The following is a 23,963-nucleotide window of genomic DNA, read 5'->3' as shown; positions in this document are numbered from 1 at the left end:
AGGACAGTGCTCACCCAGGAAACAAAATCCTTTGTGTAGTATACAAGGTGTGACATTGTACAGCTGTACTATATTCATCTTTCATAGCAGTCACCATCCACACAGTAATCTGGTAGGCTTTCTGATTGGTACTGCAAGTTCAGTCGTGATGGATGATACACCGGTGTTAATAGACTCTGGTTGTGAGCATTCTGGGTTTCTCAGGGTCTAGTCAGAGCAGGCAGCCAGCTGTATATCCACCTAACATTCATCCAACCCAAAGGATGAAGTGACTGGAATAAGTGTGGTTCATCTTCATACTGGCTTACTGTTTCAATGCCTGAAAATAAACTATTTTCTGACATCAAGTTGTCATACTGACACTGAGCAGAAACAGCACAGCACAAAAATACACAGGTTTCCACTGTTTACTGAGCAAGACCCCCAATGGATCAATAATGAAGCAGATAAAAGCCCATCTAAAAGCAGATTTTATTCACATGACATTTAAAAAACAAACAAACAAACAAACAAACAAAAAATCAGGATTCAGTAAAACACACCCACACACAAATGTAGAAGTAGCAGCCAGTCTTGGTGCTGGAAAGAGACAAAAGGAAGCAGACAGAAGGCATAAAAGGTGTGGAAAGCTGCAGGAATTAGTGCAGGTTGGCCTTAATCCTCTCCAGTCTGGCTATGAAGTCGCTGAGGTCTGGGGGAGGGCCAACAGGGGTGACTGGGCTCCGGGGCCGAACATTCTGACTGTCCTGCTCTTCTCGAGCCTCAAGGAGCTGGGAGAGCTGAGACTGGAGCATGTCCATGGAGGAGGGCAGTGCAGGCTTAGAGCTCACAACTGGGAGGCCACACCTGACCTCATTTACTGGCTGCATATGAGACAGAGAAAGGAAACCTTCAAAGTTGTTGCTAGCTCTTGATTAGCTAAGACTACATGTTACCAGCACCATTTTAGTAAATTAAACTACCATTGTACTGGTTAAACTTGAATAACTCAAATTTGTTCGCACCATGCTGATTAGGAGCCATAAGCTTCCAATACTTGGTAGCAAATGTTGGCCTCAGAGCTCCAATACAAAACTAAAGCAAAACAGATCCTGAACACATCTGGGCTGATCCGATAGGCTTGTTGAATATCGGGGGAAATGGCTTAAATGAAGAACGGCATCGCTGTGGAGCTGTATTTCACTGATCAGCCTTTACATGTTAAAAAGATCCCAAACCATACTGGTCACAGTGTTACTTATAGTATTGCTGCCCATTGCAAACACTAAATCCAACTGGAGCGCTCCTCGACATACAACTATTGACAAAGGCTTTTGCATGTAGGAGGTGCGGTACCTTGGTGTTGATGTCTACAACATGGAGCTCCTTCAGAACCCTTAGCCTCTCCTGGAAGTGTGCGGGGTTAAAGTTCTCAGTGCTGAACGGGACTGCGGCAGACTTGGTGGAACTCTTGACTGGACCTGCAGGTTTCAAATGGACAGTAAAGACGAGCAACCAAGAACATTTACCTGCGGAAACCAGAGTTTAGCCATTCCTGATAGCTTTTGGCTTGTAGGTACTAGACAACGAACTGAAAGAGGAAAGGGAACTTACTTGCAGATGGAAGGGTCTTTGCTTTGCAAACATTCTCTGTATTCTGTGGCAGGAGGATAGTGGATTGGGAAAATAAATATTAGACAAAAAAAAAAAAAAAAAAAAAAAAAAAAAAAAAAAAAAGGCAGAAAACCCCTGGTCCACAGCCCCCCCCCCCCCCTCAACTCACCATTCTACTATGCCCTTCATGTCTTTACAATAGAAATACTTCGTAGAATAACTAAAACCATTAAGCCATAATACACATACACAGAGGGATTGAACAGATACGTTTGCCCAACAGAAAACAAAGACCAAGTGTAAATATTTGTTGCACGACTTTCTAATAGCAAGAACGTACCACCTGGCTGAGTGATGGGACGTAGTGCTTCATGGCACGCTTCAGATGGGCTTCTACCGCAGACTCATCCCGGTTTTCAATCAGGCTCAAGTGATCCATAATCTAACAGCATTTCAAAAGAGACTAGAATTACCATTATCCCTCCACCACACCACTAAAAGATGTGAATCACAGTAATTGACTCACCTTGGGTCCAACTAGCCTGTAGAGGGTGTGGAGCAGGGTTTTCACTGTGCGGTGAATCAGGTCAATGGGTTTTTGCCTGATCACCTCTCTAGGAAAGACCTTCAGGAAGTTGTGAATGTCCAGGAGAACTCTGTCAAGGTAAAGTGCCTCTACCTTCTCCGGAAGCAGCTTGATCATTCGCCAGTGACACTGCAGGAGGTGAAAGTGTTCAGATACAACAACACGCACACCTACCTACCTACCTACCTTCTCTCACACAACCCCTCTCATTACCTTCATAACTAGCTCTTTGAATTCTGAAGAGCAAGTACTTGAGTTGCAGGACTCCTGCAACAGCATCAGTAAGGCACTGAAGAAAAAACAAACCCAAGTTGAATAAGGAGCAAAACCAGGTTGAGCAGTCACTATAACTACCATCCCTTATTTGCAGCATGTTAATTTCCATGGTAATGGACAATGTTGTGCCATATGCCATTTCAAAAGATCATCACTAAAGCCCAGAGAAACTGTTTGGATTTCCAAACAGGAAACCCAGTGCTGGTTACTGTATTGTTGAGGGTCATGTGCACCACCTGAGTGTGCTGGTGGAGTCTGCAGTCTTTAGCAGGGTTGAAAGCAAGATGTGAACGGCGCGGATGAGCTGGGACTCTCCCCCGCACTGCTGCTGCTGGGGGTCCAGGATCAGAGAGAGCAGTGCCTGCACTAGGTCCTTCAGCACACCAGGAGAGGCCTCCTGAGCCAGCTTGCCTGCCAAGACCAGCTACACACACACACACACACACACACACACACACACACACACACACACGTGAACCCTGGCAGGCCTCCTAAAGAGGGGTTTGTAAACTTGCTCAATATATTCCAATGCCCCACCAACATGCCAGACTGCTCATGTCTCCCATAAAGGTTCCCCAATATCTCTTGAAAAGCATTGCTCGTCTACATTCCTTTGTGGGCAGAGGAAGTCAGAGGACCTCTGTGCATATCGTCAGAACTCGGAGTGGAGGTTCCTCCACCAAACAGACCCAAAAGATATTGTCCTACTTAGACCACCAATAACTGCAAGTTCTGGAGAAGAGTGAAGAGTCGATGCCGCCACACCTGGTTCAGGGAGCCGATGACTGAGCTGTAGAGCTCGTCGACGTCCCGCTGTGCCTCCAGCCTCTCTGCCGCCATGCGCCTGCTGGCCAGGAGCCGGAGCTGCATGAGCAGGGACACGACCAGCTCGTCCACATGACCCGACATCACCTGCCACTCGCTGTTATGCCGCAAGATCTCTGCTATCTGAGTGCAGAGGGCAAGAGGGCCGCATGAGATGAGAAAAGGACAGCAGCCATTAGGATTTGTTCATGAAGTACATAGAATATGGTGCACTCACATGCACCCTACCTTTGTCAGGGCCTGAATGCTAGTTTTGGCATCAGAGCTGGCAACCTGCGAGATGATGAGATTGATGCTGCAGACAGGTTCCACAAGGCTGGAGACTGAGGGCAATCCTACCAAAAAAAAAAAAAAGCAGCCATAAGGCAGAGAAGGAACACAGAACTGCCTCCAGAGCCATATGCTATAGGCTCTATTGTGCAAATATGGACATATAGCCCTGCATTGAAATAAAAGGTTCAGTAGTCACCTGAATTTAAACTCCGGCATATCAAGCCATGGCTCTTCCGAATCCACTACTGCCAGGTTGGGAATGAACAACTCGGGCAGTTCCATGATGAAGTTCTGGTCCAGTTGGAACATGCACGGAACCTCAGAGTTTTGCTTCTGCACAGCAGCATTCTGACTCCGGATTTCACTGGGAAACAGCCCAAAGCCAGTTGGTCAGGTTGGAATCCAAACCCAAAAGGCACATTTCTCTTTGGGTCTGGCTGGTCAGATGGCCCCTGTGCATGTCGTCAGGACTCTGAGTGGAGGCTCCCGCCACTGCAGGATCTCCTCCACCAAACAGGATCTCCTCATCATCCCAGCCATCAAATATCACCATGCAGCGAGTGATTTGTTTTATACACAATGTAACACAAATGACTTGCTGAGGCATCAATGTATTTTGGCATTAAAAGATACTGCATTCACACCTTCCCTTAATTCCATTCCCACCATTCCAAACTTTCCCTCAAGTCTCAATACAAATACAATCTTATAGCCTATCCATCTGCTATGTGCATAGCCAAAATAACTGGCAGGCAAGCCACCCCCCGCCTTGTAGGACAGTTACCAAAATGGTTAATAACCTGGCCATGTTAACATTTTTGCTGTAGATTAACACCCAGACCACCCCCCTTTTTTTGAGAGAGAGCTGCATCAGGATATAAAGACAATTTCTTGGGGGTTCTCACAGAAGCTTAATTTTGTAAAATGCAAGACAGTTAACTGAAAGAAAAAACCACAACACCTCACTGCGAGGTAGAACTCTGGTAAGGTGGGGCTACCTGAGACGCAAGCTAGGTTTGCGCAGCAGACAGGCGTTGGCTGACCCTGATGGCTTCTCCTCTGGAGGCCTGCTGGCAGCTGGGGCAGAGGGTTTCTTCACAGATCGCTTAAGCCTCTCCTCCAGCATACTCATGCTCTTCTCCGACAGCTTCAGGGAGAAGAGAACGCCACAGACTCACCCACCGTGACTTCCATGGTAGCCATGCCAGGTAATACATGGGAAGGGACAGGGAGGAAAGTGGTGAGAAAGCAACACACCTGGCCAATGAGCTTGTAGACCTGCTCTCCACAGATATTGTAGGCGGTCACTAAAGCGTTGAGAGCTGCGTTGCGTACGGCTGTATCCCGGTCAGCAATGTGACCTGCGATCTCTCGCAAGGCATTTGATGCAGTTTGCTGGAAGACCAACATTCCACACATGCCCACGAGACAGCCCAGCTCTTCCAGACACTCTGCAGCAATGGGTTAAAGCGAAGGGGAAAAAATAAGGAGACTGAATGAGAGCAGAGATGTGTCCCCCAAGTGGATTTAGAAGCTTGGGTCCCCCCCCCCCCCCCCCACTTCAACACACATATGCACACTTTTCAAAAACAACCCGAAATTCCAGTCTAGGCCCCCTCCCCAGAGTACTTTGAAAGTCCTTATATTACAAGATTTACAGGCTTTTGCAAGAATTGTGTGGTGGTGCACACAGTCGGTTTACTGGCTAAACATGCAAAATGCCAGTAGGCTTGCTCAACCATCCATCAGCAGGGAATGTGGGGAGAGAGCCCAAGGGTGCTCACCTGCTCTCTGTTTGGAGTTCTTAGACTTGGTGCCATCCATCAAGAAGAGAAAGATTTTGCTTGCAGGGTAGACCTGCCCGAGCAGGCGGCAGATGCCGCGCACATCTTTCCGAACAACATCCTTTGGTTCACCCATCTACACAAAAGCGCAAAACATGGAATGAAGCATAGTCCGGCCACTGTGTAAAAATTAGTGCGCCGAAGTCACAAATAGGACCATTTCAGTTCAGTCAGTTGGCAATTGCCATCCTGGAACAGAGGCTGAGACCATACATACTGTAAAAATGTTTCCATCGCTCAGAAAGCTAAAAGAGGGCAAAACCAAGCACACTACATTTAGCTTACTGAATGGGGAGCTGAGCCAAGGCCTATAGTGCAATCATCTCAGGCTCTGGTCATGCATCACATGCATGCAAGTGTAAATAGCACCTTGGTGGGGACGAACCTTCAGGATAAGGTAGGGGATAAAAGACGTGGCTTCATGCTCGGTGAGGTGGTAGTCCTTGTTAATGAGCATTTGGAAGAGAACTCTGAGGTACTCCAGTGCCTTCATCAGCACACTGGTGTTGGTGTCAAAGAAACGCAATGTGAACCACTTCAGGATTAGGTCCAGACAGCTGACTGTAGCCCCAGTCTCCGCCTCCAGGTGCTAGACAGACATGGATACACAGTTGGATAAATCCAGTATGGGTTGGGTTTCATTCTGAAACTACAGCTGACCAACTGAAGTGTATAGAAGCCATTTTTAGAAAATCCTGTTTAGGATCCTTGATATCGCAACCGTTTGCCCGTGGACATGTCAACTCTCCTACTTGGGGGGGGGGCTAAAAGACAGGCAGCTGTCAGAGCCCATCTTACCTCGATCAGGGTACCGATAGCTTTAACGTGCCTCTGGAAGTCAGAATGGAAAAGATCCTCCATCAACCATTTAGCCACACAAGGCATCATCTGAGTCTTCAGCTGGTCAACATACTCCTCCCGTGGCGTTATGAAGTTCCACTTCAACACCTGCCAACACACAGGGTCATCACTCTCACTCTGCAGTGGACTTGCAGTACAAGCAGTCATGGCTGCAGGTGGACTGTGGGAGCATGAGAGGGTCGTGCCTTTAGACTCTTCTCCTCTTTGATGCGCTGTTCTTTGCCATTGGGCACGAGAATAAAGATGGGGCCAGATCGATCCTCCTCAGCCTTCCCCGACGGTTTCTTCCCAACAGCCTGTGGGAGAGAGTAGTCAACCAATGTAAAGCCCAAAAGGAGGTCTAAAAAGAGGCAAATTGTGGTAATGGGGAAATCCACTGCTACAAACAGTTGCAGCCTAGGGATAGAGAGGAAACGGACAGGTAGGATCTAACCAAGGTGACGCAAACCCCCTTCCCCAGAAGTGTAGTCTGCTCAATCCAGTGGTACAGAGACCCATCCAACACTACAGGCTGCATTTCCCCACGCTCCACATACGCCTGCGGTACCTGCTTGGCGGGCTTTGCCTTGGTGCGGCTTTTTGATTTACAGCAGAATCTAGCATTTTCCTTCTCCAGTCTGCTATTCAGACTCTAGTTTGCATTGGAGTCTTGAGAAGACTGCTACGTAAGGAAACTCAGTCAGACTCCAAGCCACCATGACAGTCACTAGGAAGCCTCAATGAAAGGCCAAACAATTTAACCAAGCTGTTCAGGTCAGTGCGCTGCTGGCTGGTCAGCATGGCAACTAGGTGACCTAAAACAGCTCTGCAAATATATTACACCCTTCGCATCCTAGTGCAGCACCCTGGACTCACACTACCAGTACCACACAAGTCAATTTTTTTTAAACTATTCGAAAATCAAAAGCCATGTTTTACATTAGGAAATGACTCAAACCGTTTAATTGTTAATTATCTTGCCTGTGTTATTTGAGGGGAGAGCTCACCTTGGCTTTGGGTACAGCTGCTGACTTGACTTTCTTGGCTTCTGCTGGCAACTGTTCTGTTGCTGGGGCAGCTTTGGCTGAAGCTAAACAAAAAAAAAAAAAAGAGATGCAGCCATAAAAATGTATGACATCAAATGTTACTGTACCGGAGCTTCTACGATAAATGCAGCAGGCCCACCAGTTTGGCATTTCTTTAATTTCATTTTTTGGCTGTTCAACACAAGGCATGCACTTTGTTACAGCTTTGTCTAGGAAACCCTGAGGATGTGGATACATGCACTGAAACCCGATTACTGAGCTGAAATCCACCTCTAGAGCACTGAGACATGATTATGGCCTTAACTGGATCCAAGAAATCTGAGTAGGCAGTTTACATGAGCACCTGAATAGTCAGATAAGTGATGAAAACCAAGAATGATCGCATGTAAACCTACTCAAATGTTATATGCAGAAGCCCTAGAAGTATTATTCAGGAATTTGGCAGACACAATGTTATTACATCAAAGCAGTAAAGATACCATGCAGGGAGGTGGTAGGGAAGAAAGCTAGACGATTCAAACCTGGGGGAGACTGGGTGGCTTTCACGCTGCCGCTGGCAGCCGGTGTCGTTTTAGTCGGAGCTGAAGGCTTGGCAGGCACGGAAGCTCGAGCTTTTTCGAGCAAACCAACCACTTGGTCTTTAGATGCTGGCTGCAGAAAGGACAGACATTCTTTTTGTCCACTATGCATAAACAGGAACGTGCAGACAGTCTGTGCTTGTAACAAAAAGGCATGAAGGGTAGCCCAGAGTCACACCTTGAGCTTAGCAGCAGCTTTGTTCATCTTGTCAAAGCCCAGATGCATCATGAATGCGGGCAGGGCGTCCTGGGCCTTTTTCCGCACGTCAACATTGCGGTCCTCCAGGCAGCAATACAGGTGAGGAACACACAGGCTGAGATCAGAGGGAACAGAGCGCAGGCTGGGCAGTTTGCCTGCCAGCCAGGCCAGCAGCTGCACAGAGAAAGGGCAGAGCAGGGAGGGTGGTAGAGGCAACCCAAGGAAAAGCATTATGACACTGGCTGGGGTCATACATGCCTTTTCAATGAGACCTCAGTAATCAGAATTGTCATATCAGATCTCAGCTCTGGATATGCTCCTGTCACCACACATGACATCTGTATGGGAGCTCTGGTCAGAAATGCGATTCCATTTTTCCTCTTCAACATTACTGCTGTAGGGTTTCTTAGATTTTAAAACCACCACCCACACACCTCATGTCTCAGAAATGGGTTCTCCTTCTTTAGTTCCTCAGATAGCTCCTCCCCTTCCAGCCACTCCTTCATTCCAGTTTGCTCCACCCACACATTCAGCGTAGCCAGACCTGCTGCTCGTACAGTATTCTGGTGGAGAAACACATACGGATAAAATAAATCAGGTACGAGGTTGAAAAATGGAGATAAGGCACTCATTAAGCACTCCAACAATGCGGCAGGCTGCACCTTGCTGTCTCCCAGTACGTTGAGGATGGGGAAGCCCAGGCCTCTGATGTGCTGCCTCAGAGCTGGGCCCATCGCTACGGCCATCTGCTGCAGGATAGACAACGTCCGCTGGACCTGAAAGACAAGCACCCGCCCCCAAACGCTTACTTTTTGTGCCAAGAGAAAGGAGGGAAAGACTGAGGTCAGCCAAACTCTGGTTTTACCAGTATTTTATTGGAGTCAGTGAGTCGAGCCTTGAGGGCCAGGGGTAGCTCTCCAATGCTGGCTGTGATGAATTTTGCATCGGAAAGGACCGCAGCCACCTCGTCAAGGCCTTCCTTCCTGAGCTTCCAATTCTTATCGCCAATTTTGGACACCATCTCAGAGGTGATCTTGTCACTGTGAACAATCAATCAATCAATGTGAGACAATGTGGCATTCTGGCACACTTCCCAATTAAAATTTGAACTCACAACTAAACCCAAGAGAGGGGGACAAAGCCATGTTAACAGCTGGGTTTTCCCTGCACGAAGAATGACAAGGTGATCTTTATGGACAAGCACTGCATGCTTTTGAGTTGAGAGAGAGAGAGGTGTAAAGTACAGTTTGACAAAGGTCCGGCATCAACTGTGTATCTAGGAGGAGACGACAATTTATGTAATTACATATACACAGCATAGCTGACATTTCCTGAACATTTTTAATAAAAAAAAAAAAAAAAAACAACAAAAAAAAAAAACAGATGAGACAGATGAGGCCATAAAACTTCCTGAACCTGAAATAGGAGAAGATTGAAAATCAAGCACAAATGAACTGAACATCGAGGAGTGAGGCTTCGTACCTGATGTCAGTTCGAGGCAGGAGGTCCACCACATCTGTTCCCAACTCTTCCTCCTGTTCATCAGCCTCCTCCCCAGTGCTTGCTTTAGAGGATCCTCTGATAGGAGCAGGAGGAGTCTGGCCCTTCACCTGGCAAACAGCAAAGTGAAAACTCCATTTCAAGAAGCAAAAAAGTTTTAAAAAATAAATAAACAAACCAACCCACACACCACTTCTGCAGTGACGCAGGCTCATGCCAATCCCAAGCAGAAGACAACACAGCATTCAGTTTTTAAACCCTCTCCAGTCATAGCAGTGACTGGTGTTACTGCCCCTTTTTCACCCAGATAAGCACATGTGGAGCCAAAAGCCAGCAATTCATCAAAAACAACTATAGCAGACCTTCTCAAACTCAGCGTCTATTTGGGAAAGCAGGGACGTCCTCTCATCCTCAAAGAATATGCGGAGAGGGGCCCCCATGTACATGTACATCACGCCGAGGAGGGAGACAGCAGCCGATCTCACAGCCTACATGGGACAGAGAAACAACTTCAGCTCCCGCCTCGGCCAAAACAAAAAAGTGATCCACCTTGCATTTCAAATCAAGCAATCTGATCTCAAGAACGACCCCTCGGTTTACGAAGAGAAAGAGCGCACCACAGGGGCAAATGTGAGCACTCACAGGATTGGTGGCAGCCAGGGCCGTCTTCACGTTATTAATAAAAGCCTTCACATTTATTCTGCAAGACAGAATGCCATATTTTCCACATTCTCTTCCAGTTCAAATGTAGGTTTAGGTCAGAAAAAAGCAGGTCTATTATATTCCTCATTCAAATTTACTGGACTACGTTTTACCCCGCAAAGCCAAACTCCTTTATGGCACTGGAGAGCCAGCAAAGAGCTTCAGCCTGGTTTTTTGGGTTCTTCTGGCCAAAGGCTATAAAAACAACCTGTAAACAAGAAAATCCATAATATAGTTAAGAAAACATTAAGATACCATTCATTGTCAAAAAACAAATAAACAAAAAAAAAAAAAACACAACTCAAACTCCTCAAAATTGGCTTAATTAGAAAAACTTAAGGATTAAACATGGACGTTGACCTGTTCTGCAGTCCATGGCAGTTTGCAAGCTTCAGCCACAGCACTCAGGGCTTCCTTAGCCCTCCCGCTACACTTAATGTCACCAGTCCTGTCCACCACTGCCTCCAGCACAGCAAGGGCAGACGTTCTGGAGAACGAGCCCCTCTGGGCCACCGTAGCCACCACCTGCAGCTTCAACTGCATCACCTTTTGTTAAATTAAAAAGAGCACAGGGGGAAAAAACAAAAAACAAACCCTCAAAAAAAAAAAAAACAACAACAACCCACAAGGCTTGAACGGGAGCAGGCCACGTTTCAGATCTCAGCCGTCCCACCCAACAGTTCCTGGCAAAAGTAGAATCCACTTATTGCATCACTTTATAACTCTGTTTGCTACATTAAAGCACAGCTTCTCTTTGGACTAAAAACGGAATCTGAGGGATGAGCGAGTCGTTCCAAATGCATCAACAAAAGGAGGATGGTGGCATACCTGGAAGTTGGTCTCCTTCCAGCCAGGTTTCTTAGCCAGCAGACGGACGAGAGCCTGGCAGGGCATCTCTCTGCTGTCCATCTGCTCGACGGCCTGCACAAACAGAAGCCAGCATTAACCTATACAAACCCTTAAGCTTGATAACATCTCAAGGTTGAACCCTTCCCTCCCCACCACATACCCAGCACTACAAACTGGAGCCAAAGGCAGGTAATCAGAAATCCCCTTTTCCGAGTGAGTTACCTTATGGAAGTCCTCCATCGCAGCCAACCTTTCTTTCCAGTTAGCGCTGTCCAGTGTCTGCATGCAAGAGGCTGGCAGGACCATGGCTGCCTGCTCCTCACACACTTCAAGCTGATGGGAAGCAACCAGTTAAAAAACTACCACAATAAGCAGACAGACACTCAAGCAAACTGGGGATAGTGTCCAACAACTAAAAGAAAAAAGGATGGAGGGATGAAAGCATAGAAACAGTGAACAGCTGAGCCCAAGGACCAGACTGCATTTAAATCACGACTACGCTCATCTGCCCAATCTGTTTACCAAGTTTGATGGCTGTGGGTTCAAAATTAAGAGAGTGGATTCCTATAGGACGATGGACTGATGAATCAATGGATACGTGTATAGACTAGTGCCATCAGCCGGAAGCGTAGATGGGTGATCGGGACAAGTTCAATCAGTGTAGCAGACTGTGGTTCAAACGTTAAAGCAGCACCAAGATCGCAAGGGGAGGTTGGAGGGATGGAAAAAAAATAAAAAAATAAGGGAAACGAATGTGGTTATATTAGCACCCTTACTGTGCATATTCAGATTTATGTCTGTAGCATGCAAGACAGTTAAAAGGCACTGAAAATTGACCGAACAGGACAAGAAAGGTTAAGTCTGAAAAGGGGACGAGCAATTTCAATCATTTATCAGAACCTCCACAGCAGGACAATGGTTTGAGCTTGAAATGTGTCAAAATGGCAGCAGTTTGACCAATTGCCCCATGAATGTATATGGGGGAAAATGGTTAGATGAAGGGAAGAAAGAGGGATGGCAATGGAGTTCTAAAGCACAAGCAACTCTTTCAGGTGATGGGCCAATCTGTACAGGAAGAAGCATTCTAATTTTTGCATGGGATTGACAAAGTTAACTTGCCGTTTGTTGAAGCCATCTCAAATTAGACCACAGCAGCGATGACTCACCGAGAGCTCAGGCTCTACAGTCTCCTTGTTCTTCGCATTCTTTGTGGTGGCAGCAGCTCCTTTGGATGCAGGGGCTTTCCCCTTTTTGGGGGCTGATTGCTAAGGTCACATAAGCAGACAGACAGTCACTGTCGAGCTGGTTCAGGTTCCCCCAAATACAACACCTACCCAAAAGCAAATTTACAGGTAAAAAGTAAAAATAGCAAGTTACCAAGATGGACAATTCACCTTAGCAGCAGCAGAAGCTGTGGGGGTCTTCCTGGAGGGTGCTGAAGGCCTGGCAGAGGCCTCGGCTGTTGGTTCAGCATTAGAGACCGGTTTCTTCTTCATCTGCCCTGAAGTCTTCCTCCCTCCGGCCAGCTCAACCTTCTCTGAGCACTCCTTAATCTAATCACAAGCAAACCTCAAGAGAAAGAACTACCTAGTCTAACCAGAATAATATGAGCAGCTCCAAGTGGCAGAACTAAGGATGTGACCTTACTTTGTCAATTTTCAGTTTATCAACATCAGCCAAGAAAGGATTAACAGCTCTCTCGCCCACCACCTTCATAGCTGTGCCCAAGGCCTCAAAGGCTGCATCTCGGACTTCAGGAGCCGAGTCGCTCACTTGCTGTGCACGTGAGAGGACAAAAGGACACGTTCATTAATAATTGGTTGCATCATCAGTTCAAGATCATTCTTTTATTGCCCACACCCAAAAGTTATTCAGTCCCACGATTCAGTCCTTCACTCCCAAATAAATGCATACCAGGAAACCTGAATCACTCCCACCAGATGTAACTGAAGGTGTACCTTTAGCAATGCCACACACAATGGCTTAAGGAGGCTTTTAGGCAGAGTTGTGGTGGTGCAGTGGCAGAAACTTCTGGACAAGAACAGGGAGGCCTGCTGCTTGACTGATGGGTTCTTGTTGTCCATGACGGCCAAGACATCCTCACTTATGTTTTGTAACGTAGTCTGAGGAATTAACAGTTTCAAGATGCAGGATTTAAACGCTACACGTCACCTTAACATTGTGATTTGACTGTAAAGGTTTCTGCTAAACACATCTGCACCATATCTCAGACCCTTACGGAGAGGAACACAGCATCTACGGCCTCCTGGAGTGCTTGCACCACCTGAGCTTTCCTCTCCTTGAATTTCTCCAACATAGTTGGCACCAACTGCAAACAAACCATTTAATGAAATGCACACAAAATGGCATGAACTTCATTTTGATAATGTCACAGGACCTACATGACCAGCATACACGCCAAACTTCTTCCTCAGGCCAGCGGCAAGTCCAGCCACGCATTTGGCAGCAATAGTCACCAGCATGACATTCGTGTCTTTCCCGATAACCTGCAAACACACAAAAGGTTGATTACGAAAAAGTAAAGTAGAGATGTAATCTACACGCTGAAGAGCCAGAGGTCTGTACCTTGTTAAGCGCTTTGACTACATCCCCATACTCTCCAGCCTGCAATTTGGGGTTTGTCGTCAAAGTCTCCAGAGCCTCCAAGGCCTCTTTCCTTTCCTGCCACTTCTTTGCCTCCTATACACATGCATGCAGTTTATAGAAACTCAGCCAGGTACAAGAGATTAGAATGATTAGCTATGCTTTTTTTTTTTTTTTTTAAATGCTCTTAAAATCAGTAAAGCCTGTTTTGGTAAGAGATCAACTTGAGAGGAGGCCAATACAGCATGATGATATTTTCCTTACAATCTTCTCATAGAAGTCTTTAGGCATCTTTGAGAGGATCTCCACAGCTTCTAGAAGCTCGTAAGCATCCACGGTAGGTGCTGCGTCCTCCAAGTCAGCAGCTGAAAAAACATTCAACATATAAATAACACTAAACGGTAGCATACTGCACCAACAGCAAAGGCTGGTCCCTCAAACAGGAGGACAATAAGCTTATTCTCTTAAACAGAGACCTGAAGACATGAGTAGATGAGAGAAATTGCACCAGCGAACAGATTTATAGACAAAAGCAGAGCACCATCTCCATCTGCAGTGTCTCCGTCAGGCTGCTGCTGCTGCTGCTCCTCGTACTTGGCCCGAAGGTCCTGCTGAGAGCGCAGGAAGCGGCTCTGCCTGGGCGCCGACGATGGAAGCTTTGCCCACTCCTCCTCCAGGTCCTTCAGCTGGTGCGGACAAACCCCGCATGAGAAGTCAGTCATGCAGGATCAATGCTTAAGACAAATGTCAACAACCAATACTGGTGTATACTAGGACTATCAAACAGGACTGGCATTATGACAGATTGGAGAAGCAGCATTAGTGAGACCTGCTATCCCATATTCATTTTCTCTGGCTTATGTATGAGGGTTCAAGTCACATGGAGCCCCTCCGTTTCCCCACCCGCATGCCAAAATCCAAAGGCAGCTGTAACAGGACTGAGCAAAAGTAGCTGAAAGCATTCATTTTAATTTAGTTATTAAAAGGGGCTTAACCTTTTGCAGTCTTGCTAGAGCAAACATGGCTATGGAAAATGTATAGAATAGAAAACACGAATGAGGAACACTCGTCTACCAGAACGGCATTGATGTTCTGAAGGGGAGGACGCAAGGCATCTCTGATCCATCTGTAGACTTCTACAGCGAGCAGTTTGGCCTCATCTCGCACGGCCTTCTCTCGCAACTCAAAAAGCTTCGGCAACACCTTCACAACAGGTTTCAGCGTGATGACCTTCGGTCCAAATTCACTGACAACACAAAGGGACGGAGCACACAAAAGCAAGAGGAGGATTATTTTGTAGGTTTATGCAAGCTAAGCCACATGTACAAGTTCAAGTCTGGTCACGGTGTAAAAGGTCTGGGAATCATGCTCACCTCACTGCCCTCCGCAAGACTTCAACACAGGCAAGGGCGATTTTGGGGTTCTTGTTGTCCAGACCTTTAAGGAGCTCTTCCTGCACCATCCTCGCCCTTCTCTATCTCTATGTACATGAGGCAGATGTCAGAGCCCAGCTCTTTAGCTCTGGCCTTCGGCTGGTTAAAGACTTTACACACCACTCCAGACACCACCTCTCCCACGGTCCTGACAATTGAAACACCATACAAAGACCAGAGCACAGTCAAATATTGGCCATGGCCATTCATCCTCTCATGATTCCCAGGGAGGAAAAACAGCGCATCAATTCAAGCATTGCGAGATGGATCAGTTAGGCAGCCTTTAAATCAAGATAGCCCAAGATTAGTGGTCAAAGCAGACACATTCATGTTACCGAGATGCCACATGCGCCTTTTCAACGTATGCTAGAGCTGCCTCCAGTCCTTTGAGCTGTGCTACTGCATTGGAGTCAGCCACAAATGTCTTGATCAGGCCTTGGTACTTCCCCCACTCAGGGCTTTTTTCATCAGTGACTCTCTGAAACTGTTGCAAGGCCTCTGTATAGCCGCTTAATCGTGCTTTCCAAACCTGTAAAAGAATACAATTGCTCACCCACCAACATACCATAAATAACTGCACACCAAAACAAGACAACACGCATAGCAAGTGTACTGACCTTATGCTCACATTTCTGGTCTGTGGGTAGTGTCATCCATTCACTATCATCCCCCATAATGATGGGCGTTTGTAATGTCACTTCAAAGGCTTCGCTAAAGGTGGCAGAACACACGAGATTATTCCGTTATCAGCAATTCAGATAGCTACAACACAGCTTTTTGGCGATTATTCAGCACAGTTGTTAATTTTAAGTAATGGAGTCCGGTGCCTATAAGCAAAAATAAATTCATCGTCATGCATGTCTGTGCAGGTTACGAACTAGACAGCTAGCGCACTAAACTTATTAAACACACTTACACAAACGTTACAATATATCAAATGGGCGAGTTTAGCTAAACGAGCCAGGTTATTTTTTAGCTAGTTAGCGTTTCTGCAAATCACTACTGCCTGGAACCATGTCCAACTGTCAGCTAACGTTAAAGGTAGGTGGCAATTTGGTCCGTAAAACGAGCTACGGGAACATGAACCAAGTTAACTGGCCAAGACAAGTTAGTCGTGGCATGCTAGAAACAAACGTGAGCTAACTTGACCTCAAATTAGTTCATATTTTGTTAACTTGCTAGCACGTTAGCCAGGCAGCCAAATCTGCAAGCGCACAACAGTTGAACAACTAGCTAGTTAACCTAGCTACGTTAGCTCGTTAAGTTTGCCAATCGACTCAGGTTAGCTAGAGCAACGTAACATAATGCTAGCTAGCAAGTAGCTATTTAACCAGTCAGCTATGTTAGCTTTAGCTATCCTAAGATAGCTAGGCTAGCCCGCTAACATTATGGTTTTAGCTATCGTTACTGTTTATTTATACAATCTTAAAGCAGTTTTCCTAAACATGACGTGATCATTTACCTGAAACAGAAAACAGGCAGTCTAACGCATATACTGCGAGGGACAGAACAGTTAAATTTGAACTCAATAGTTACAGAAAAGCGTAAATGCCTATCAGCTGCTTAACACCACGTTTAAATTGTGTCCACACAGTAAATGCGCTCCTGATTGGGTAGATGTGAGCGTCAACAGTAAACTGATAGGTCAGTTCAAAAGAGACGCTTTTGAGGAAGCAAAACTTCCCCACCCACTTTTAAAAACGAATCATTTTCATAATAGTAATTGTACAATAACCACAATGTAGAGGCATTACACGAAATAAAGTGGAAGTTTAGGATTTTAGACCAGTGATCAGTAGGAACAGATTTTGGAACAGATTTTTTCCCCCAAATTCTTTATTCCGTATTTCACATTTATACATTAAAATACCATTAAAACAACAAAATCCAAACACACGACTTACTAAAACACTAAAACACTAAACAACTAAAACACAAAAACACTTCTCCCTGCTTGGCTAAAACTAACTCCACAAATCATACAAAATTAGCAGGTTTTAAAATATGAGAACCACTAAACATTAAAAACAATGAAATTTACTAACCCCCCCCCCCCCCCCCCAATTCATCCCCCAATTCATCCCCCAGGCTCATGAGACCACGCAGTCCGATATCCTCCTCTTCAGTGGAGCTCTCCGTCCAGTGTGCCGATACACACAACGCTGTCCATTGTATCTTGCCTGGGGGTAGAAGATCTTGCCTGGTGCATCTTGCCTGGGGGGGTGGGGGGCCACTGGGTCCTGTTGTCCCCGACTCCTGATCCTCCCCAGCCACCCGATCTCGTCGTTCCTCTCCTCCCTCTGGCCTCGGACCTTCCGGAGCTCCCTTGGTGGAGGCTGCGGGTTCTCCCCTCCCGCTCCCAGCCAGGGCGGCCGCATAGGTCCTCACTTGGCTGGGGCAGTAGTGGGCCAGGTGATCTTCTCCCTTGCACAGCTTGTACCTCTGGGGGACCCTGCAGTCCCGGGCCATGTGTCCGGGCTCAAGGCAATTCAAACATTTCAGCTCCGGGCAGTCCTCTGTTCAATGTCTGTGGCCCGGGCAACTCCGGCAGAAGGCTGGCTGGTCCCTGTAAACCAAGTATCCCCAGTTAGAGCAAAGGACGAAGAGGGCCAGGGGGTGCACCAACCCCCCTTCGCCGTCCTCCATAAGAGTCACCATAAACTGGCGGTGCCCATTCCAAATTCCCAGCTCATCCCGGACCATCTTCTCCCCCGGGTGCACCTCTCCGTACTACTGGAGAAACCTGCGGATGAGATCCGTGGGCACGTAGTGATTGAACATATGGGTGGTTACCAGTCTCCTGTTCCCAACCCACAGAGGTTCCACTACGTAATATTTGCCCACAGGGTGGCGATGTAATTCAACCCTCCGCTCCAACATCCGCCGATACACCCCTGTGTAGGAGAGCATCAAGGAACCTCAAGGGCCCGTTGCGCTGGGCACAAATGAGGTCCCCCGGCATATACCCCAGAGCCCCAAAGAGGACTTCCCGGATAAAGGTGACCCTCTCAGTAAAGGGGGTACCGTCATCCGGGTTCCCCCAGTGGAACCTGGGCGTATTGAGCAGGCCGCCGCCTGCTCCCGAACCAGGCCCCGCTGAGGTAGTCCCCCAGAGCTCCGAGGCCTCTGCCAAGGCCCCACCGATCAGCTCCGGGCCGCTAGGTCCGCCAGACGCCATCGGCCGCCCTCCTCCTCCTCCAACTACCGGGTCCAGAGCAGAGATCCTCCGCAGGTCCTCTAGCTGTTGTTGTCAGTAGGATCTTCCAGGTGCACCATGGGCTTTCTCTCCAGGTCCAGGTGAGCTGGGCCTAAAAACACAAGAGATAAGAACAATTAAAACCATGCAATAAAACCCGCAATAAATAATCAAGCTGTAATTAAAAAAAAATACTACACTTGATCTTAGCCAAAAGATCAAGAAGTGATAGGCTTGTTGGTCTAGAGGTATGATTCTTGCTTTGGGTGCAAAACCTCACCATCACCTCAAAGCTCTGACTGATGTGAGAGCATATAGAGTTTGGAACAGATACACCAAGTTGCACCTATGCTTTGTAATATAGGATTGTCGCTTAGAGAGTCAATTTTCATACACATCGATTCATAAATTATACATCAGCATCACAATGGCAAGAATAACATAACAGTGAATAAAAAATCAGTTTCAAAAGAATCAATCGTATAAGCTCAAAATCAGAAAATTACAGGCAAGTGTTGATTGCAATTGTGAAGTTTAGTTTATTAGTCATATTTATGTTAACATGGGGTCAGCAGTACAGTGAAATATTGGACAAGAAAGCAGATCAAGACACCAATAAAAAGTCTAGTCATGCGGAAAAATAATATATAAAGTGCTAGGTTAGTGGTTAAGGTACACTCAACTTGTAATTGAAAGGTTGCCAGTTGAAACCCCACCACCCCAAAGTTTCTTGGCCATGGTGTCCAGGTGTAGTGTCCATAAATGGTTCCTGGTGATGTACAGACTGAGGAGCTTAAAGCTGCTCACACTTGGCCATAGGAGGATGCCTATCTCCTCGCAGTAGGCCATCTCATTATTGCCCATGATGAGCGCCACGTGGTTGTATCATCAGCAAACTTAATGAAGATATTAGAGCTTTGTTTGACCTGCTTGCCAGGAAGCTGAATATCCTGATCTTCAGCTCATGATCAGCGATCTCAGAGACAGGTTTTGAGGGAAGGAGAGCATTCATATGTATTTACTCCCAACATCTAGGTAGGTAAGTGCAGTGTGTGTCATCCATGGACTGTTTGGACTGTATGCAAACGAAAAGGATTGTACATCAACGTCATCGTTGCCCTAGTTAAGGAGACCTGCACTTTTGAATGAATTTTAAAAATAGAACTGCTTTTTGGAGCTTATGCTCGAGCTTCTGGTTTTACTTAACTTTGATCTGTCCTGTGCCAAATTTCCCTCAATCATAATGAAGGACAAACTGTTACTTAATGCAGCAAGGAACAATAAAGTACTCCAAGGAAATACTTTTTCTTACTTGTAGACAGCCTGCTTAATGTGTAATGATTCCAATGTTGCAATGGTGTTGTTTCTATGTTTGTGGACTGCATACAATGTTATGGTTTTTTATTTTAGATTTATTTTCTTTGTGCATCTCCTCTGTGAAGACTCTTCTCTGTCCTGCACCTAGGTGGTGGAATGAATTTCCCCTGGCTCTCCTGAGATACCGGCTACTTTAATAATAATAATACGTTTAATTTGTATAGCGCTTATCTTCAAATAAAGGCTGAAGACTCACCTCTTGAGGATTGATTCCAGTCCATGGAATCATTAGAAGATGTTATCTGAAAATTAGGCTAGCCAGTTTTCTAGTCAACTAGGTTTGTTCCAGGGTCCAGTTAGTAACCCTACAATAAAGGGGATTATCTAGGAACTGTCAGTTCAGTCCAGTGCTCGTGTTTGAAAGCTATATACTAGATAAATGCAGACTAAACAGAATGTAATGCTGTGACAGATCTTGGTCCATGACTTCATGTGAATAGTACTTACATTTTGTCCCTTAATGTTAAGATGCCACAATGTACAAAAGAAAGTGTGGTTATTCGTTCGGTTAAGCAGAATTTACAAAGATCAGACTTTTGAAATGTAATAAATATAGCCCTAAAGTTGGTCTTGTATTATAACCTCGGACAGGTTTGGTCAAGATTTGGGTTACATTATAATTATCATATTTTAAATCTTGAATAACAATTAAGTTTCAGAAAACAGAGTGAGAGCATTCTCATAAAAACAGTGTACTATAATTCTGTTCAATGCAAATGCAGTTTTATATTAAAAGATAGCAAAGGAGTAATTCACTGTCACACAACACAGTCTGTTAGTATTGCAATGGGGAAATACATATACAGTCATTTTATATTTACATCTAAATGACAACCAAACAAAGAAATTATAAATATCTCTTAGTTAACTTTACAACAGTTACATGTGACCAATATTTTTGAAACATAAAAGAGCATTCTGTTAAATAACTGGCATCAACCTTATTATTCACAAGGCTTGGAGAAAAGAAAGTGGTTAAATAATTCCTCTCCAGTGAGTGAAATAAAAGGGACTTTAACGTTTTGGCAATGAAATATTTTTTTCTGCTTTCACAAAGTCAGACAAAGTTATTACTAGCATTCTTCCAAATCTCTGTGTGCAAGTTGCACATTGTGTGCAGCTTCTTAGATCTGCATGAATGGAAGTCTTCAAAAACAGCTAGCTGACACACATCAAGCTCCAAAACTGATCCAACTTGCTGTTTGCTTACCTGTAGTGTAATAAAAGAAAAGTTAAGCATTTGAAAATCATTAACTTACTGATTCATCTAGAAGCACCACTACAACTTGACTGTTGTTTGTTAAGACTTTCACAGCCAAACAGTAAAATGTACCAAATTAAATGTTTCAGTTAAAAAAAAACAACTGTTTCTAAAATTGAAGCTTTCAAAAAATGAATAATCTGCCCATTACCATTATGGTTCTCATGTGCAACTGCACAAAGAAATGTAAATAAAACAGAACTCATCATCTGACTTTATGCCAGTAGGAAAAGCTCATGAAATTGGCAAAATGTTAACTATCCCTTTAATAAATGTTGAAAAAAATCCCTTTGTACAAAAGACTATACAATAAATCAACACAACATATTTTAACACATACACACTTTCTCTCCATTGTGAAGTCTGTACAAGCTCTTCTGTCAGCAATTGGAAATATGCAGATAAAAAAGGAAGCAGGTTACATGTATATATTAAATGGCACACTAGATATGATGTCTAGTTGTTTTGTAAGCCAACAATTAGAGAGCTGCAGGTAAGTAGCTGCCAAGACCATCCCTCATTGGCCTCAGTACTGGGTGTGTGTTGTAGCAGCAAATCAGCATTGTGCTGAAACTGGAGAAGTTACTTCAAGATACATGCGTTTGAGAACACAACAATCCTCAAAGAGGATTGTTAAAACAGTCCTCAAAGTGACTCCAATGACAACAAAAGTACAAAACAAGAGTTCAAAGCATTGCATAAAACACCACATATTCCTTTTTCCTTAAAATGAATGGTCAAATGAATGGTCAGTGGTATACAGTTACACACTCGTGATAGCTCTATGAAAGTTCATAGAAAGCTACATGACCAAGTGCATGGTGCTTCGCAGGTTCTAATATGGTTGATCATCTCTAAGCACAAAGTAAAAAGGGAGAAATGTCAAATATAGCTCTCCTGAAATATAAATATAGTGAAGAAAAAACAACAACAAAAACAACATTTGGCACTTACACTTCATTCAGACTACTTTCCCCGAGGACATGTAATGTTTCATGTTTTTTTGTTTTTTTTGTCACCCTACCTTAAACTTGCTCAATTACCTTACTTAATCAAATATCTAATGCTCGTTTCAAAAATCCATAAAACAAAAACAACCTGTAAAACATTTCATTTGATGAGACGAATGACGAGGGAAAAACTGGCAATGTTCGTAACATGGCCACATTTTCGTTCCATCTCTCTGTAAAACTGGGTTGTGCCGCACATCTGAACTGGACCATGATGCGAGTGACCCACGCAGCGCTGCACGGCTTCATAAATCACAGCGGCGTCCGCAGAGGGAGAGAGAGCGCACCCCGCCCTTTGGCACTAATCCTTAATTAGTCCTGTCAATGCATGAGGCCTTGAACAGAATGCAGGGGAGACAGAATGAACAGCCCACTCAGATGTACAAAATGTTCATAAATAGAGTTCATAAACGTACGATGAGTGGTGAGGCGTGGCAGCAGACGGATCAGTTTGCTATACTGTCCATGAGCACAGAGTCTTGATTTTAGCTTACATCAGAAATCCACAAAAAAAAAGCATAATTTTATACACAACAGTGCTGTCCTTGTATACAAAAACACTCCCGATTTCTTTGTGGGTTGCATTCCTTGCTTTCTCAAAAGTGTTTTTTTTTTTTTTAAATCTTTGTTCTCTTACTGCATTATGCTGTCCGTAGGCTCTGCAAAGTCTTTTCAGTCGTGTGTCCGAAAGGGGGTGGCCCACAGTGGGTTGGGGGATGGGCACTAGACATAGGGGGAGGAGTCAGGAGCCCACAGTGGGGTGGGGGATGGGCTCCAGACATAAGGGGAGGAGTCAGGAGCCCACAATGGGGTAGGGGATGTGCTCCAGACATTGGGGGAGGAGTCAGGGTGAAGCTCAGGCCCCAGTAACATGGGGAGGAGTAAAGAAAAGATACTATGATGGTTTAGGAAATGATGGTTTAGGAAACTGGGGTAATGTTTGTTTACATGTATGTGTGTTCAGAAATTCTATGCCGGTTTTAGTTTTAGGCCAGTCAGGCACCTTCCTTAAATGGGTTATTAAATGTTTTTGCTGGCTTTTGTTCTGTGCCCTATGCATAGATGAACCATTTGCCTACTAAATCTATGAGTTGCACAGCTATAATTGCTCAGCTTTACACGGCCTGCTAGGCAGGTTTGCAGTTTCGATATGTAGGTAACACTGTGTGTGTGTGTGTGTGTGTGTGTGTGTGTGTGTGTGTGTAGCCTTTTTGACAGAAGGGGATTTGTTGGGTGTAGCATGTGCATTCATTCTTGTGTGAAGCATGTGTCTTTTGTGTAGATGTCATTGTCTAAGCATGTGTTCATTGTGAGATCACACTTCACTCTCAGTGGAGGGTTTGCGATTGGGGACCCAGCCAGTGTCTGGGTGGGCACTGTGGCGCTGGGGTGTGGTCGCTGGGGCTGTGTTTAGACTGGAACATTCGGATTGGTCGCCCTGTAACAGCTGTTCCGTCTCAGTATCGTCCAAGGAGGCTGAGCTTGCTTGCAGGGAGACAGTATCCGTGCGCATGCAGGTATGAAGTCCACCCCCTCGACACACCTTCAGCTGTTTCAGGTCCTCCCAGTATAGCTCCTCCCCAGAAAGAAGACACACCCCCTCCACTATCCGAATCTTCTCTCGGGTGTAACTGCCCTCTCCAACACCCTGCACAACAAAAACAATTTTCATTAAGAACAGCAGCAGCAAAGAAACTCCAGCATCCTTCCGTGGGACTCTATTCACCGTGTTAATTTGTAAATGGAGTCTGAGAACTCAAACTTACACAAAATATATAAAATGTATTAATCTAGAACCAAAATTTAAGCACAGCACTACAAGCAGTTCAGCACAGCACTCAAAATGACAAGCTGCAAGATTCATGCGTGTACATCTAACAAACCAGGTATCTTCAGTTAGTGCTTTAAAAAGCTATTTTAATCAGTGTTTGTGAGCACATGATTTTACACAGAAGTATTCCAACAGCAGAA

General features: G+C 45.3%; 2 protein-coding genes and 1 non-coding gene across 7 annotated transcripts in view; all 3 read right to left on the bottom strand.

Moving 5' to 3' along the window:
- Positions 1–453: 453 nt before the first annotated feature.
- On the bottom strand, positions 454–16,721 carry LOC113568634 (cytoskeleton-associated protein 5-A-like). Its single transcript, XM_035530991.1, is given in 44 exon segments — positions 454–863; positions 1,336–1,460; positions 1,594–1,636; positions 1,934–2,035; positions 2,120–2,308; positions 2,393–2,468; positions 2,692–2,879; positions 3,221–3,403; positions 3,509–3,614; positions 3,750–3,917; positions 4,552–4,700; positions 4,811–5,004; positions 5,338–5,473; positions 5,783–5,986; positions 6,196–6,345; positions 6,444–6,554; positions 7,245–7,327; positions 7,805–7,934; positions 8,040–8,234; positions 8,495–8,623; positions 8,723–8,836; positions 8,926–9,100; positions 9,543–9,670; positions 9,923–10,048; positions 10,203–10,260; positions 10,376–10,470; positions 10,623–10,808; positions 11,091–11,183; positions 11,334–11,444; positions 12,278–12,376; positions 12,506–12,664; positions 12,759–12,887; positions 13,070–13,234; positions 13,351–13,440; positions 13,514–13,618; positions 13,698–13,811; positions 13,980–14,080; positions 14,257–14,401; positions 14,790–14,961; positions 15,089–15,177; positions 15,179–15,296; positions 15,484–15,677; positions 15,766–15,859; positions 16,611–16,721. Coding segments are annotated over 43 exon segments (5,709 nt in total). The 5' UTR covers positions 15,823–15,859; positions 16,611–16,721; the 3' UTR covers positions 454–638.
- Positions 3,989–4,088, bottom strand: LOC113568420. The gene has a single exon (XR_003409588.1). It is a non-coding gene; the product is annotated as a small nucleolar RNA SNORD67 (small nucleolar RNA).
- Positions 16,722–20,422: 3,701 nt separating the features above from the next.
- Positions 20,423–23,963, bottom strand: part of lrp4 (low density lipoprotein receptor-related protein 4) — a 77,584-nt gene continuing 74,043 nt past the window's right edge. For 4 of the 5 annotated variants that reach the window (XM_035523813.1, XM_035523821.1, XM_035523819.1 and 1 more), the window contains one exon: positions 20,423–23,640. In XM_035523813.1, coding sequence (XP_035379706.1) covers positions 23,308–23,640 — 333 coding nt within the window. In that variant the 3' untranslated portion in view covers positions 20,423–23,307. The remainder of the gene's footprint in view (positions 23,641–23,963) is intronic. The other variant, XM_035523825.1, reaches the window with a different exon arrangement.

Source organism: Electrophorus electricus, chromosome 1, assembly GCF_013358815.1.
Source record: "Electrophorus electricus isolate fEleEle1 chromosome 1, fEleEle1.pri, whole genome shotgun sequence".
In the NCBI taxonomy this organism is placed as follows: Eukaryota; Metazoa; Chordata; class Actinopteri; order Gymnotiformes; family Gymnotidae; genus Electrophorus; species Electrophorus electricus.
This window is presented reverse-complemented; position numbering and strand designations above follow the sequence as displayed.